Raw genomic sequence first — 15,671 nt, 5'->3', positions numbered from 1 at the left:
ATGTTTTGTTGGTTTGAGGGGCGTGTTTGGGGTGCCGAGTCGATCCAGGCGCCAAGAAGTTGTTGTTGTTTTTCTCCATGTTTGCCGCGAGAGGGTGTCCAGAAGACGCGTGTGGTCTGGGATGAGGTGGCGAGCAGGAGAGTTTTGAGACGTGAACTTGTGGTCTTTGCTCGGCCGGTTTTTTTTTTCTCTTTCTCTTTTTTTTTTTGTTTTTTGTTATTTACTATGTTTCTTTGTGTTTCAAGTTGCGAGGAGGCAACGAAAGGAAGGAATAAGCCTGGACTGGAGCGGGACGGCGTGGTGAGGCTGTTTCGGGGCTGGATGAATCCTCACAGGGACGACTGTGTGCGGCGGGTGAGGGATATGCTTCGTTGATGTGACCTTGCTTCTTATTTTTCGTTCTCATTTTATCAAACAGTATCACTTTTCGAGTCTTTGGGTATGGGTCGTAACGTCGAGTGCCTATGACCGGCAGTTGGGAACGGTTAACGGTGGTAGAAAAGGCGGTTGCGGTTGCGGTTGCGGCTGAGACTGACCCGTCTGGGGGTGTAGTGATGGCTCATGTGGATTTCCGTTCTTGATGCTCTAGCACATTCCCGATGTTGATTCTCCTGATGGCGTTCGCGGTCTTGGATTGGCCAGGGCTTGGGACGGTCGACCAAGTTACTCTGACTAGTTAAAAATGTGTAGTTAGGTTGAGCTGCCCACCGGCGTTGGATCTGGGGTTGAGGAAGACAGGCAGTCGAAATGAGCTTTGACGCTACTTTAAGCATCAGCCGGGTGTCTCTTGTGACTGCACCAACTTAATAGTTCACCAGACATTCGAACCCCCTCCCATCCCCCTCAGGCCGAGCTCTCGGTGTTCCGTTTCGGGATGATTTAACCGGGAAGATGAGTAGTCTGACATGGAGGAGCTACCGTCACGCCATGATGTCGCTCTCCGGCAGGCGCATCAGATCGACGATGACTGGGTCCTCGCCATACGAGCCAACAATGTCGGGCAAGCCTTTACTGCACAATCCCCATCACAAATCCTTCGGTTACCCAGACTTACGGAGCAGTACTTCAAGTGTCTAGGAGTAGGGGCAAGACAGGTTCTACGTGGAAAAGGCGAGCGACTGGCTGTCGAAGCTGCCCGAGCTTCTCGTCGTCCAGGTGACACCATCGTCTCCGCCAGTCCCAGGAATGGCCGGCCGATCTTCTCCTACCAACTGTTCCCTCTGTATTCCATCTTCTGTCTCGAGGCTGCTGACGAGGCACTACGACAGTACTAAGCGGAGACCCGGGAGCATGGCTGATACGAGCCAGGCTGCAGCTATGTAGGACGAGTTCCTCTGGGACCTTGACTGATAGACTTGATCTTACCTCTGACATTGAAGATCATCTACGATTACCCTTGGTACGTCCTGGTCGAAAGGTCGACCGAGGTCCTCGTTGATGTAGGGAACGGTGACCGAGTTACATGTTGCTTTAGACGCGCTGAGCCATCCACTTGGTGATTCAGCGCAAGTGAAGAAGGAACTCACGGCGTTGAAGTAAATCGCCATGGAGCAGGTCCCTCCGCTTCTGGAAGCTTGAATCTGTCGCCTTCGCAGGGCTGTTCGAGATAGGTACAGCTTGGTGGGGATGCCTCTCACCTGGATTGTCACAAAGGGAGTGCTGACCAGAGCGGTATGTGTATTGTGCGTAAAATGTTGACCTAGGCTGCTTTCCCTCGGAAGAGTTTGGTAGGCAGCCTCAGGTGAGTCGAGACTGCCGTGAGAATTAGTCTGCGGTTGACATATATGCTTTTTGGGCTCTGCCTCGTCCGGTTGGCAACTAATCTCTGGAGCTGTTGCTTGAAATTCTAGTAGCAGTCCAACTATTGAAAACCTTTGCCCTGTAGGGGCGGACTGCGCCGCTTATTCCCATGCCCCCAAAGAATAACATGGCAGATGCAGCGTTGAGCACAGGTACTCAGACTAGACCTTCGTATTGACAGATTGCGATGGTACTGTCTCCCGTCAACGCAGCATGGACAGCCGATATTTAGGCTGGGTTCTTATGCCCCTAGAAAGCCACCCAGCTGTGTGATATACTTGCCCATCCCACCATTGAACCACGGAGATGGAAAGTAACAGCCGTAACGCTAACCGAGTGCCCAAAGACGGACCGGTGAATATGTGCATTGTGCCTATCGGTTTCAAGATACAGATTGAGTTGTACCGCATCTACTGTTTGGGAAGGTAAGCGATGTGCTGCTTTTGTAAGCTCACCGCCACGTTGAGCGTGCCTCGTCTTGCCTCGTCTGCACTCGTTGTTTCTCAGATATTCCCAGCCAAGATATGACAGTATGGCGGCGCTTATTTTACCTTCTCCTTACCAAACTGTAGCGGCTTCCTCGAGCCTTGAAGGGACCGCATGTCAACAGGCCCGCTTTAGCATCGGAGGCTGGCTCCTTTCCCCCAAGGGATGGCTCTCCTTTCCCCCAATGTCCGCACGTGAGCTTCCTGGCAAACCAAGGCCAGGCATTCGATCACTAGAGCCTGTGGTATCCCCCCTTTTCAGTCGACAGGCTTGCAGTTGTTGAAGGTAACTTGACACGCGGAATTGCGACCTCAAAAGGGGCTGTTTGGCAGAGTAATAGAAATATGGTATATATGAATTGTTCTACATATCCCATCGGATCATTTGTACAAAGGCATCCCTTCAAGGGTCACTCATCCATGCCTCTCGCATAGATGAGGTATTCTAGGATGACACATCCTCAGTTCGCACCGGCATGGCACGTCTGGGCGCACTACGGCTGTTCTTTATTCCACCAACAAGCAATTGATGCTTGACTGTTTTTTCCCCATCTGCTACAAAATTTCCACCAAGCCGCAACTCAACCAATACGCTCGGCCTCCTCCATCAACTTGTCGACGCTGAACCTTTCGTCGCCGGTGCGGAACCATTCTAGCAGCTTCTGCCTCTCGGAAGCCCTCTCCTTACCCTCCGCATCGCCGTAGAACCTCTGCAGGCACATGACGAGCCACTGCGCGTGCGCCGTCTTGACGCCCCGGTCCTCCAGGCACTTGCCATGCATCAGCACCACGCCCCTGTCGTCCGCCAGGTCCGTGTGGTGGGTGATGGTCGTATGCGGCTGCGCGAACTCGCCGCGCGCCTTGAACTCAGCCAGCTGAGTGAACATGACCGTCGCCGTGCGCGAGGCCCTGTCGAACACCCACTGCAGGAAGTGGATCTCGGCGCCCTGCTCCTCGTGTGGCACCGGCAGGATGAACTGCGGGTTCTGCTTCGCGAGGGCCTCCATCACGCGGTATGCCGGGGTCGGGATCACGGCGCAGAGGCTCGTCGGGTCGGAGGCGTGACGTAGGCGCCAGATCGCCGTAAGCTCCTTGTCGGGAAGGTCGCGCACCTTTGGGAGGTCGAGGATCTCGTCGAGGGGCTTGATGCCGTTGCCCGAGGAGCCGGGTATCGGCGGCTGCTTCTGCTGGGGGGCGCCTTCGGACGCGCTGGTCGCTGTTGTGGGGATCGCCGCGGGTGCAGGTTCGTCATTGAGGAGGCTGTCCAGCCCGGGGACCGAGATGGCGTCCTTCTTCCTCTGCTCCTGGATCTTGTCGGCGTAGGCGGCCTTGAGCTCGTCAATATTGGAGACGCCCTCCTGACGCGCCTTCTGCTCGAGCTTGGCGCGGTATTTCTCGACGACGGTTCGGGGCTGCTGGGTCGTGGCGAGGAAGCGCACGTCGTGGACCTGGGCCCAGCGGCGCTGGTTCGAGACTCGGAAGGCGCGCGCCGAGGAGGTGACGATGTGCCGCAGGGCGGGGATACGGCAGGACGCCATTGTGTGCGGTAGGTTTTTCTGTTTTGATCCTCCCCTAATGCTGTTTCACAAAACGATCGCGAGCGGTGGCGTTGGTGGCGATGGGACGGATGGTTGAAAAGAATGGTGTTTTTTGATAATGTCATTTGGAGGCCGCAGCGTCTTCAATCAGAAAGCTCCTGTGGGGCCACCGATAGTGGGGCCGGTTTTCGGCGCGGCCAAAGGCCGACGGTTCTTGGACTGCGCCGGGAATTTTCTCCGCGATTTAAACCTGAATCGCAACGCGGAGGTTCGACTCCGAGAACCCCCTCCAGTGTTCGAAAGAAAGTGCCCATGTTCGCTATCTATCAGCCCTCTCAATTGCTACCAAAGCCTACCTAAAACAGCTTGTGGCAATGCGGACGTATTTGTTTTTAACCCATCCCTACTGAGCGGCTCGGCTCCTCACCACAAATTACTCAACCATTAGGTATCGTAGTTATTATTGCTACGGACATCCTCTATAGTTTTCCTTCCAAAATACCAGATCAACCGTCATCTCGTCGAACGCAACTTGCGACACGAGTAACCACTTCAGGCGGGAGACCGGACAAGCTACAGTAATTCCCTTACCCGCAAACCCGAGAACCAGCTACGGTATTCTTAGCCAGATCTCAGCCGAAGAGCACTACCGCCGACACGGTAACATCTTCTAGTTTCGCAAGTCTACTTCTATTTCTTCGCAGAAATAAATGCTTTTTGCGAACCATTGTGAGGCCAGTCCCGACCAGACCTGCTGGGCAATCAAAATATCTCACGGCCTCGACCTCCCCGTTGTCGAGAAAAGCGCTCTGCTCGCCCAGCATGCACAGTAACGTATACTTCTTCCGTAGATATCAATCAAGAGCCTTTTGTGCGAGAGCTCAAGAAACGCGACTAACCTGCATCACTGATGATGACGATGTTAGAGAAACCGGCATGTGACGCATCCAAGAAACGTCTCTAGCTCAGTGGTCCTCTCTCGACCTCAACCGGACCGCTACACTGCACAAACCCTAAACCGATCGCTCCAGCGACGCCGGGAACACACAAGAGTCAATGGGCTCGTCGCCAATCAATCATAGAAGTCGGTTGTGTTACTCAGACGCAGCACGGTGCCCCATTGCCAGCTGCAAGTACGTTCCGAGAGGACAATCCGTCGTGCCGCCGCACGCAGCTCCTTCCTCCTACCAGCATCGGACCAAGGGCGAGCGTATCTCAAATGTTTTCTCCACCTTCGCTCAACACCATCAATTACACCTGGAAGTTCGTCCACCCAACTCCCGCCGCCAAAAGCTTTCCCCGCCGGAACCGCTCGTGAGCAGATCGATACCCATGCCCAGGTCCATAGTAATCACACGTCATCAACGTCATAGGATCACCCCCTGGGACTACACTCAAACATGCATACACACACATCCCGGAAACCGGCAAGACTGGGATTTACAAAAGGAAATGCGACGCAAACCCGACGGAAGGGAATAGAAACAATGCGGGGAACCAACGCTCGCCCATGTTCCACTCCGGGGTGCAGTGACGCCAAGAGTACCTATGCAGATGGCAGTGGCTGGCCGAGGTGCTGTACCAGATGGCCGGGATTGAGCCACACCTTTTCATCCCCTCACTTCCCCTCCATTTGTCGCAGACTGCTCATGACGCGACGAACAGGCCCCCGGCGTGCAAGACTTTCCCAGGCGTGCAGGAGATGGTGAGGGGGGAAAAGCCCTGTTATACCGGGGGTGTGCTGGTGCGGATCATTCAGCGTCGGGAATCCCTTTCTCCCCCCCCATCCTATCTGATCTCTATTCCGACTTCATGTTTACTCACAATGGTATGGCTCTGCGGAATCGTCGCCAGTAGTAACGATTGCGAGGTGTGTCTTTCAATGTTCGTTCTGGTATTGTACAGGAACTACGAGACGCAAAACAGCAAATATAGAAACAAGTCCAGCAGTGGATCACAGGTCGATGGTTCGGCACGCCTAAATCAAAACCTCGAGGGCATCCAGCAGGCCCTCGCTTCCCCGCTCTCTTTCGGTACGCCGATGGCGTGGATATCTCTCATCTATGTCTAATATCTCTCCAGGTTTTGCTTCTTCATCCTCTTCTCTCCTTCTATTTTCTCTTCAGACACAAAGACATTCCTTGGTCACAGCCACTGTTCCAAGTGACTGTTTAATCCTGCCGAGTGGGCTTGAAGGTCCAGCGCTCCTCGGCGCCCTGGGCAAAGGGAACGCCAAGCTCAAACAGCTTGACAATTACGTTGGAGAAGTCCTTGAAGAAGGCCTCGTTGTCCTTGGCGTACTGCTCGACGTACTTCTTGAACGTCTTGTCCTGGATCAGAGCGTAGTCGGCGGGAAGCATCATCAGGGACTTGGTGCCCTTGTCCTCGTACTGCACAATACCGTCAGCGATCAATTCACTCACGTCTGCCGGGTGGCTGCAAATCTTACCTGAGCGGGACCGTCCCACTTCTTCCACTGCCATTTCTCGTTGAGGAGCAGCTTGTAGTAGTCGTTGGTCATGACGGTGGGAGAGAAAGTCCAGGGTCCGTCGAAGCCGGAGCGGTCGGTGTGGCAACGGCCGAGTGCGTGAGCGCCGGCTAGGGCAACGATCTCTTGGTCGTTGAAACCCATGCGGTAGAAGATGTCGCGGAGGTGCTTTTCGCGCTTGGAGGCGTCGGGGAGACGGCCATCGGGGGTGCAGGCGGCGGCCTCACCGTCCTTGCGGCCGGGGCGGAAGGGGATGATGGGACCCTGCATCTCCTGGATGGCGGCAACACCGCCAAGGATCCAAAGGTCAGAGTAAGAGATCCAAGGGAATTGTTCTGCGAGAGACAGTCAGCAAGTTGTATCCAACGGTGGCAACGAGACGGCAAGGATGCTTTTCCAGACTCGATCGCATAGGGGCTTGGGGGTTTTCTACTCACGCTTGACAGGCTCAAGGAAGTCGCGGGCAGCCTTCAAGCCAGCGTTGGCACCGTGGTCGGACTCGGGGGCGAAACGCATGGTAGCACCGTTGCTGCCGCCAGTGTTGGTCTCCTTGTCGTAGGTACCGCTAGCGTGCCAGGCGAGGCGGACGAGGACGGGGCCGTAGCTGCCGTCATCGTACTCGTCGTTTTCCTCGAGGCGGTCGGCGATAACCTTGTAAACCTTCTCGTAGTCGGCCTTGGTGGGGTTGACGACCTTGGCGGTCGAGCCGGCAGAGACGCCGCCCTCCTTGGTGTAGAGGTAGACGCCACCGGCACCGGCGACGGCCAGACCGGAGAGCCAAAGCCAGGTTGAGCTGCCAGACTTGGCGGGCTCGGAGGAGTAGAAGCGGCGGCCCTGCTGGCGGAAGGCCTGGCGAGGAGCGACGGCGAAGGAGGTTCTGGTGGAGGTTCTCAGCGCCGCGCGGGCGAACTGTCTCGTGGAAGCGGCCATCTGTTTGGGAGGGGGGGTGTTAGCCCACGGGTTCTGTGGTTGTGTTGCAATGATACGAGTGTATCGGGATATTTTGATAAAAGAAAACGTGGGAAAAGCTTAACAAGATTGTATGTGCCCATGTGTGTAAGCCGCGGGAAGAGACCGGGCGGTACTGACCTTGCTGGAAGCTGGTATGTATGAAGAGGTTACGGAGTATCAAGGCAGATGGACAAGACAATTGCGATGACGAAGGAGGAAGACGCAGGAAAAAAGAAAGAAGAGAAGCTTCGAAAGGAGAAGGAGGGAGGAGGGTCTCGAGATTAAATCCCGAGTACTCGTTGCCCCGGGGGCGTTTGAGAAATACTAATGTACCCGGCCCGGCTCAACACTGTTACCTACCAACTTACCTAGAGTCAGTTTTCCTCTGGCCCAGGGACCGAGGAAGGTACCGCTCCTGTGAAATGAGAAATTGGTGGCTTCTGAGTGGTCAGAAGCAGGAGCTCCAGTCCTGGCAAGGGCCTGCCAGGTGCCGCTATTTCCTTTTCCTTACGGGGGGGAGGGGGGCTGCCTGCAGGGATCGTGGACGCGTGTTTGAGCAGCGATGAGGGTCCAATGGTCTCATTCACGTTTGCTGGCTTGCCGTGGTGGGGCTCACTTCCCTCTCAGACTCACTCTCAACACGCCGGTCGCCTTGCCCGTATGGTGTGGCCCGGCGCGAGCTAAGGACTGGCATCAACGTTCTACATATCTGCAAGAGATAAGGCCTAATAACGCAAGATACGTTACACAATATTGATATGGTTCGAGCTGATGGAACCGAAGCACGCCATGTGGCTTTCCTTTGCTGAGTTAAAGTTTTTTTTCTTTTCTTTTCTTCTTTCTTCTCTCCCTCCCTCTTTTGGTTCGTCCTCCCATACTGGAGAGTGAAATCTTCCTTTGAGCATCTCCGAGCGTTAGAACTCAGATCTCATAAGCAAACATGGTTGCTGGCAAACATCGGCAGTTAGTCCTCTGCGTTCTTGACTTCCATAAAAGGTTTGGTTGCCCTATGACCACGTTTCCAGAGCCCTCGGCGAGTCGGCCGGCTTCCTCGGGGAATCATATCCATCCAGTGTCTCCATCGTCGACTCGAGCCTACATTCCGTGAGCCGTGTCAATCTCCTCCGCGGATCTGACTGGGTGCCCGGCGCCTACGAATTGGAACACCGAACGAATCCGCTTCTGTCATGCTGTTTCCGTGCACATTCAGCTTAATGACGGCTCGGCTGCGGCTTCGGCACGATAGCTTACCACACACAAAAACTTTTCGGAATTTGCTCTCGAGGACTCATCCCGGGCTTTCACATCAATTACAAGGATCCCCCCTCCCCCACTCCGATTCTTTTTATACGTGGACGCGCCACTAAGGGCCTGATCGGCAACGGCGGAAATGTTGGATAACGCGCCAACTTGGATAACGTGAGGGGAAATATTAGTCAGAAACTGAATAAATGCTGCGCTAGGCCAAAAAGGGCCCCTTTTTTATCAGCAGAGTTTGCCTATAAGAAACCTTACTATTTCAACATGTACCTTAATAAGAATGACTTTTCTACTGCCTAAAAGAGGGGAAATATTAGATAACTGTCTTGCTGCTACCTATTTTATTATAAGGTCTTTATAAGGTACCTATAATAATATCTAACTATTATCTAACTTAGTAAAACCTTAGGTAGCACTTTATAATAGATTACACTTAACTATTAGTAGTTACTATAGCCTATATTACTACTATTATAACTATATCTAGCTATAGCTAGCTAGTAGTTAAAAAAGAGGTAGTTAATAAAGGTAGTATAATAGAGGTATAGTAATTTTACTAGTAGTTACTTAATAGGTTATATTATTACTTTTATAACTCTTTTTATATAAGTAAAAGATAGTTTTATATACTTATAAAGTAGCTATAAAATAATATACTACTATAATTATTATAATAGTTAATAGTTAAGTAAAAGGTACTTATTTATCTTTATATTCTTATAATTTAGGTGTTATAGTAGACTACTAGTTACTTCTTTAAGGTTAGTTAGTTAACTATTTTACTAGTGTTTAATAAGGTTATACTATACCTTATTATTTTTTATAAGGTATATATAAGAGGGCTATTAAAAAGTAAAGTTTTACTTAAAATAAAGATTAACAAGAAAAGAAAAAAATTTACTAGTTATATAGGCATTATTAATAAGACCTTAATACTTATATACCTACTAAATAATAAATAAATTATATAGTAAAGTTATAAGGGCACTATATTATAAATATCTTTATAGTAGTCTACTTTAATAAAAGCTTCTTATATATACTTACTAGAGCTAAAGGATTAATATATAATATAAGCTTACTCTTTTATACCTTTAACAGAGGATTTAGTGTCCTAGAAGGTTAATATTTCCTTGTAGATACTAGGTTTAGTAAATAAAGTAGTATTATACTTCCCTATAGTTAAATATATTATTATCTATAAGACTAAAGAGATTCTAGGTAACTACCTAAAACAGTAGAAGAGCTATATAACTTATACTATAGTTACCTTTATGTTATAGTTAAGTAGGTCTTTAGCTAGTTAAAAAGAAAGTAGTAAATCCTTAGTAAGTAGGCACTAAAGTATAAGATTATAACCTAAGTAAAAATTATATATATAGTTATAGCCTTATATAACTTCTTTATTTATTATTATAAAAAAGAGATTAATAAAAAGAAATACCTAAGGATATTAATGTTATTATAATTAAAAGTAAGGCTAACTAGTTATATAAAGGGTAAAGTAAGGTTATTATTTACTAATAGACAGCAGAGGAGTTATAGTAATAGTAGCTAGTAAAAAGGTAAAAAAGTATAGTTTTTTTTATATACTATAGTAAGTAAAAAAACACTAATAACTAGTAACTATTTAACTTATCTAACTACTTTTTTTTAACTTATTTAACTACTTTTTTTTAACTTATCTAACTACCTTTTTTTAACCTATTTAACTACCCTTTTTTAACTTATCTAACTACTCTTTTTTAACCCTCTGTCTACTAGGCAGTAATATAAGTAATATATGCCTTTTTTAGCTAATTATTAAGTAAAAAGTTCTAATATACTACTTATAGTATAAGTAACCCCTTTAGCTTTATTACTAACGTTAAAGATATAGCTAGATAGACTATAAGGTCTAGCTTCTCTTTAAACTTTACTAAGTTAGCCTATATATAGGTTATTATAACCTTTTACTATATTAGCTTATCTTATATATCTTTATCCTTTATTACTATTATATAGTACTTAAACTACTATAATAATTAGCCTATATATATACTAGCTTTAGTACCTAAGGAAGCTTTACTTTACTTTTAAACTAGTAAAAATAAAGATAGTAGTAACTATTAGCACTAAATTAGGCTTAAGGTATATTCTATTAATAGTAATACTAGTAATACTTAACTAGGCTAATTTAATAATATAGTTTTATTAATACTATTTTCCTCTTTATTATAGGCACCTTCTTTTTTACCTAAAGAATCTACCTCCTATAATAAATTATTTATAGACTAAATATTATTACCTTTACTATATATATTACTTTATATCTTATAGTATAGGTCTAGTAGCCTTAACCCTCTTTTAAATACTTATTTATACTATAGGTAGTTAGTAAAAAAGGTATCTTTAGCCTCTTTAGTGTAGAAGACTTTACTATTATTAGTATATATATTACCTAATTTATAAGTAATACTTGCCTAGGTATTATATCTTTTCTTTTTAATATTATACTTATTACTTAGTTACTTACCTATTATAGTACTATAAAACTAGTAGTATAAATTTATTTACTTAGTAAGCTTATTAAAGGCTAGCTTTTATATAGCTACCTTAAGGGTATTTAGCTTATAGCTTTAGTAAAGTATAATAAGCTTAGTTATAAAGTAGTAAGTTAAGTTAGTATTCTATAGTATATAAAGCCTTTTTTTAGCTTAACTAATACTTCTAATAAATAGTTATATATTATTACTTTTATTTACTAAAGAAAAAATAACTTTACTACTTTTATTACTTATACCTAGCTATAGCTATTTAACTCTTTATTACCTTTTTAGCTATAGTAGTAAGACTATACTTTTAGTTAAGTCTTTAATAATAGGTATAGTAATAACTATACTATTATTATTAATTAATAAGCCTTCTTCTTACTACTAGTTATTTATTATAGTATTTAATAATAATAATAATAATAATAACTTTACTTGTAACTATAAAGTACGCTAGTATTAATAGTATTATAAGGAGGGGTAATAAAGCTTATCCTATAGGCCTTGTGTAGCAAAAGGAAGGCAGTAAGGTAAGTAATTAGGCACAAGGATGGCGATAGTACATCTTGTAGGCCAAGGTTTCACTTGGCAGCAATTAGCTAATCAATAAGTAGCTCTTATTCGAGGTACAGGCTGTTATCCAACTTCGCCGCCGTTGCCAATCAGGCCCTAAACCGGCCGTTCGGGGACATTCAATGACGCTCAGAAGTACGCCGTCGTCGCCATCCACCCTGTCTGCTCCTCACTGCCGGTGGACTCGGATACTCCCCCTCCAGCTCACGCCAAATCGCCAACAAAGCTGTGCACACTATCTAGTACAATGCAGGAGCAGACTAGACAGCGGGGGTTTGGAATACATAAACGCGACTAGCTCGTTGATAGACACATCCAGCATTTTCCGCTCTTCCGACCTGAAACGGCAATGTCGATCCGTTCAGCGGCGCCTCAGCCGAGGGGAAACGTCCTGGGCAAACAGCCCGCTCCCTTGGCTTTGTGTTCGGAACGGATCAAAAAGTTCCTGATGGAAAAAACCAAGAGTCACCCGACCACTATCGTTGCTGACTAATCTGGCCATCAGATTTCAGCCTCCATCTTCTATACGTAGTCCCACTAACGTTGTCAGCCACCTGCACGCACCGAGGCTCTCTGTCTATTACATCTTATGCTTTTTCTAGTTACGTGGAGTCATTCACTTGCGCGTCGTCGTGTCTAGAATGCCACGATGTCGAATAAGTTCAATATAGACCTTATCATGCGTGACATCTTTTCATGGTGCCAAAGTTACGTATATTTGTCGAGCCCTTGCCTTGGCCGGCGCAACTTACCCCTGCACCCCCGTGGCGCTTTGCCCGGGAAACCCGGCGGTTCCCGCTTTCGTTCGGCGGCATTGTCCGTACCTTAACCGCTGCATCGGACACCAGATGGTCGCCGGCGCGAATAGTTTTACAACAGCCCATGGGCCATTGGACTCTACACAAAACTGCACAAGCATAGTTGTTTCTTTGAACGTTATTGAGCTATTATTGTCTGCGTCGATGATCGATTCGCAAACCTCGAAAGGTGAGATCGGGTTAACCCGTGGTGCCTGAAGATGGTTCCTTCCCATCATGGTCTGTTTAGGCCACCTCATAAACACTGCATACAGTACAATTTCCCCGAGTCCTACCACCCAAGCATGATCTGTTGTCAAACGAGTCGTATATTACAAAATTCCCCAGGAGCAGCTACCCAAGTGGCGGGGGAGCTCCTGGAGCAAAGAAGAAATGCGCTCGGTGAGTTGGCGCCGCCTAGTTGAAAGGCGCTGTCGCCTGGTTCTCGAGTTCTGGTTCGCCCTGAAGTTCATAGTATCTGAGGTATCTGGCTTCAGCCCGGTATCTGGTCGCTTCGTCCATCTCAGCGCCGGCTATCACGTTCTCTTTGCCATTGGCGGTCGCCTTGTTGAGCAGGGAAATGGAGCTTGGCCTGTACCGTTGTTAGCGTCATCCAAGTGTTGCTGCGTGAGAGCTGTGGCGTACCCGAAAATCTCCCTGTCAACAGTCAAAAACTGCTTCATCGCATCCTTGCCGCCCCGCTGCTGCAGGTAGGACAAGTAAATCTGGTACAGTTCCTTCTTCGTCGAAGCTGACAGGCGGCTCTTGTTCCGGAGTTCATCAAAAATCTGCTTGACGCGATCGCCATGCTGGTCCTCCAGCTCCGTGCTTGTGGCTTGTTGCAATTCGAACTCGAGCCATTTGTTCCAGAAGACGCGGCTGTCGGCATACCACTGCACGTTCTTGAGGAACACATTGCGTGCCTCTTCGACAGAGCCCTTAACCCTCCACAGGAAGAGGGCCCATTCGGTAACAAGAGCAGCCTTGGTGAAGATATCCACATGGGGAGAGTCAATCTGCGCCTTGAACACCTCGATAGCCGCGTCCAGGCCGCTCTGACGGCGCTGGAGGTGAGCCCAGGAGGTGATGACCTCGATGCAGTCGGGGAGTTTCATGAGGATTGCCGCATGAATATCGCGAGCGATGTCAACGCGCCCACAGCTCTCCTCAAAGTAGGCAAACTGCAGCCTGATGCCCGGACGGCTGATAGGCACATACAGAGTAGCCGCTCGTTGGTAGATGATCCTAACCTCTTCCTCCTTGCCCTCCTGCGCAGACATCCACCGGGCGTACCGGAACCAGAATTCGTCGTAAAAAGCACAGGTCACCAAGCACCGCTCGTAAAGGAAGACGATACGGGTGAAGTTGCCTTCAGATTCCTCAAAGTCGAGGTATTTACGCCAGTTAGCGAGCTGAGAACTCTCCAGCTCCGTCACGTGAAAGTAAGGCCGCTTCATCTCGGATTCGTAGGTCCATCGCTTGTTTGTCTCGGCCTGGGTCTGAGTGAAGTACTCGTAGTACATGGCGTCAATCTTGGTGCGAACATCACGCTCAATCTCGAGTTCCGTTCGCTGAACGCCAGCAAACTGAGCACTCTCAGCCTCGACCTCAGCCTGAAACTTGGCCAACGTCTCAGCGGGGACCAGCTCGGTCACGGGACGGCTGTGGGATAGCTGGCGGAAACGCTCGAAATACCGGGCATACTGGTGCATAGGGATATGGATGACGCGGGACAGAATGGCAAAAATCTTGTCCTGGGCCTCCTGGCGCTCCTCATATTCAATGTACTTATCCCAGAAGGGGTGGGCGAGGAAGTCTAAGCCGACGCAGGTAGCACCGCGTTCGAAAAGTCTGGAATAGAGGATCAGTATACAGACAATGACTGGGGAAGGGGAGTGGCAGGAGTTATGGGGAAGGCGGGCTATACAGGAAGGGGTATCAAATGAAATCAACTAGCGAATCCAAGCCCAACGTAAGGTGTTCCAATGGGGGCGACGTGGTGAAGATGCGACGTGAAGCGGACAATGGATCAGTCATCGTCAAGTGGAAATCAGCATGGCCTGGTAACTACTAGCGTGAGAGGGCATCCCAACATTGGGGCTGCTGTTGGCATTTCTCACCGACGAATACTTGTGAGGAAGGCGGCGGGTGAGGCCCATGCATCGCTCGATCGAGGTGTTGAGCGGCCGGTGAGGCATGCTGTGGTGATGGTGATGTTAAGGGGAAGGAAAGCCGGCCATCAAATACTTACTCTCTGACGAGGTGTGGGACGTGGGTAGTCTCCATTTTGAAGGAGCAATAGTCGGTCCACAAGTCGACAGAATTGGTGATGCTGGCGCATCCTCGCTCGTAAACCTAGAAACGCGCTCCGTCAGCCGCAGCCCAGAAGCAAGGGGTGCGTTGCGCGGTGCGTTGCGCGGTGCGACAGCAACTCACCATCTCGGCTGATTCGGGCCCAGCGATATTGAACTCGAGATCGGCGTACTTCTTCCAGTAGCCAAAGAGCAGAGGGAACTTGAGGAGAAAACGGTCGTATGCATCGCGAAGAGTAGCCAGGGCCTGGGGGCTGGAGTTGCGGTTCAATCCGCCCTCCAAGCCCTCGCAGGCGCGGATCAGCTTCTCCCAGGTCTCGAAGTTATCGGGATCGGCATCCTGTGCTCGCGAGACGGGTTAGCGACTGCTCAGTTTGGATTTGATGATGGGTGCGACGAAGTAGACGATATCGCAGTCAGACATACCACATCAGCCTGGAGCTTCTTAATCTCGGCGCTCTCCTCCTCAGAGCTCCCGAAGTGGTCGTAATCAGACATGGCGAGCGCGGGTCGGATAACGAATGGCAGAACAAGTTGGATTTCGAAGATGGGTCAGACAATGCGCAAGGCCCGGATGAACAGCAGCAGGCGGCAGGGGCGGGTTGCAGATGGTTGAATGAAGGCACCGCGAGCGTTGAGGCTGTTGCCGTTGGGAATCGTGGATGGCCGGGTCAAGCTTCGAGGTCGCGAAAGGAAGGGGGCTGGATATTTTTTAACAGCGCTAAGGGACTGGGGCTGCACCTGTACCTCACGTCTCCAATTGGAAAACGGGGGACCATGTTCGTCCTCCTTTGCGCGAACCAGATGCAACGGTACGCGGAGCTGATGTACACACCTTGGCAGGCAGACCCTTGCTCTCAGTGCTTTATCAGTGACGCGGCGGAGAAGCGAACAAGTTCAGCCAAAAGCTATTAGTAGACGTCAGGCGGTCGCCAG

The 15,671-nt window shown here is 48.9% G+C and overlaps 4 protein-coding genes across 4 annotated transcripts; 1 reads left to right on the top strand and 3 right to left on the bottom strand.

Annotated features, from left to right (window-relative positions):
• Positions 1-2,623: 2,623 nt before the first annotated feature.
• LY79DRAFT_532618 (ATP11 protein) lies at positions 2,624-3,924 on the bottom strand. Its single transcript, XM_060556305.1, has one exon. It carries the CDS (start codon positions 3,821-3,823, stop codon positions 2,867-2,869), a length of 957 nt encoding a protein of 318 aa, XP_060420615.1. The 5' UTR covers positions 3,824-3,924; the 3' UTR covers positions 2,624-2,866.
• Positions 3,925-4,763: 839 nt separating this feature from the next.
• Positions 4,764-5,865, top strand: LY79DRAFT_7770 (uncharacterized protein). Its single transcript, XM_060565120.1, has 2 exons — positions 4,764-5,137; positions 5,197-5,865. The coding sequence occupies exons 1-2, from the start codon at positions 4,880-4,882 to the stop codon at positions 5,530-5,532; spliced, it is 594 nt and encodes a 197-aa protein (XP_060420614.1). The 5' UTR covers positions 4,764-4,879; the 3' UTR covers positions 5,533-5,865.
• A 129-nt stretch (positions 5,866-5,994) lies between these two features.
• On the bottom strand, positions 5,995-7,241 carry LY79DRAFT_664485 (peroxidase; the record flags this gene model as incomplete). The annotated part of the gene is made up of 3 exons (XM_060562894.1): positions 5,995-6,213; positions 6,273-6,646; positions 6,749-7,241. 3 exons carry the CDS (start codon positions 7,239-7,241, stop codon positions 5,995-5,997), a joined length of 1,086 nt encoding a protein of 361 aa, XP_060420613.1.
• A 5,305-nt stretch (positions 7,242-12,546) lies between these two features.
• LY79DRAFT_532596 (pre-mRNA-processing factor 39) lies at positions 12,547-15,669 on the bottom strand. Its single transcript, XM_060556304.1, has 5 exons — positions 15,162-15,669; positions 14,860-15,075; positions 14,675-14,778; positions 13,069-14,274; positions 12,547-13,015 (listed from the first exon to the last, which is right to left on the bottom strand). The coding sequence occupies exons 1-5, from the start codon at positions 15,231-15,233 to the stop codon at positions 12,841-12,843; spliced, it is 1,773 nt and encodes a 590-aa protein (XP_060420612.1). The 5' UTR covers positions 15,234-15,669; the 3' UTR covers positions 12,547-12,840.
• Between the last annotated feature and the right edge of the window lie 2 nt (positions 15,670-15,671).

This window comes from Colletotrichum navitas (assembly GCF_030913465.1).
Source record: "Colletotrichum navitas strain CBS 125086 chromosome Unknown LY79scaffold_1, whole genome shotgun sequence".
Classification (NCBI taxonomy): Eukaryota; Fungi; Ascomycota; class Sordariomycetes; order Glomerellales; family Glomerellaceae; genus Colletotrichum; species Colletotrichum navitas.
This window is presented reverse-complemented; position numbering and strand designations above follow the sequence as displayed.

What these genes read in the sequence shown, in the direction of transcription:
- LY79DRAFT_532618 (XM_060556305.1), bottom strand. Translation starts at nt 3,823, where the DNA reads ATGGCGTCCTGCCGTATCCCCGCCCTGCGGCACATCGTCACCTCCTCG.
- LY79DRAFT_7770 (XM_060565120.1), top strand. Translation starts at nt 4,880, where the DNA reads ATGGGCTCGTCGCCAATCAATCATAGAAGTCGGTTGTGTTACTCAGAC. An exon ending in TTTCCCCGCCGGAACCGCTC is followed by an intron (nt 5,138 to 5,196) that starts GTGAGCAGATCG and finishes TCAACGTCATAG; the next exon opens with GATCACCCCCTGGGACTACA.
- LY79DRAFT_532596 (XM_060556304.1), bottom strand. Translation starts at nt 15,233, where the DNA reads ATGTCTGATTACGACCACTTCGGGAGCTCTGAGGAGGAGAGCGCCGAG. An exon ending in GGCCCGAATCAGCCGAGATG is followed by an intron (nt 14,779 to 14,859) that starts GTGAGTTGCTGT and finishes GCGCGTTTCTAG; the next exon opens with GTTTACGAGCGAGGATGCGC. An exon ending in GTTGACAGGGAGATTTTCGG is followed by an intron (nt 13,016 to 13,068) that starts GTACGCCACAGC and finishes ACAACGGTACAG; the next exon opens with GCCAAGCTCCATTTCCCTGC.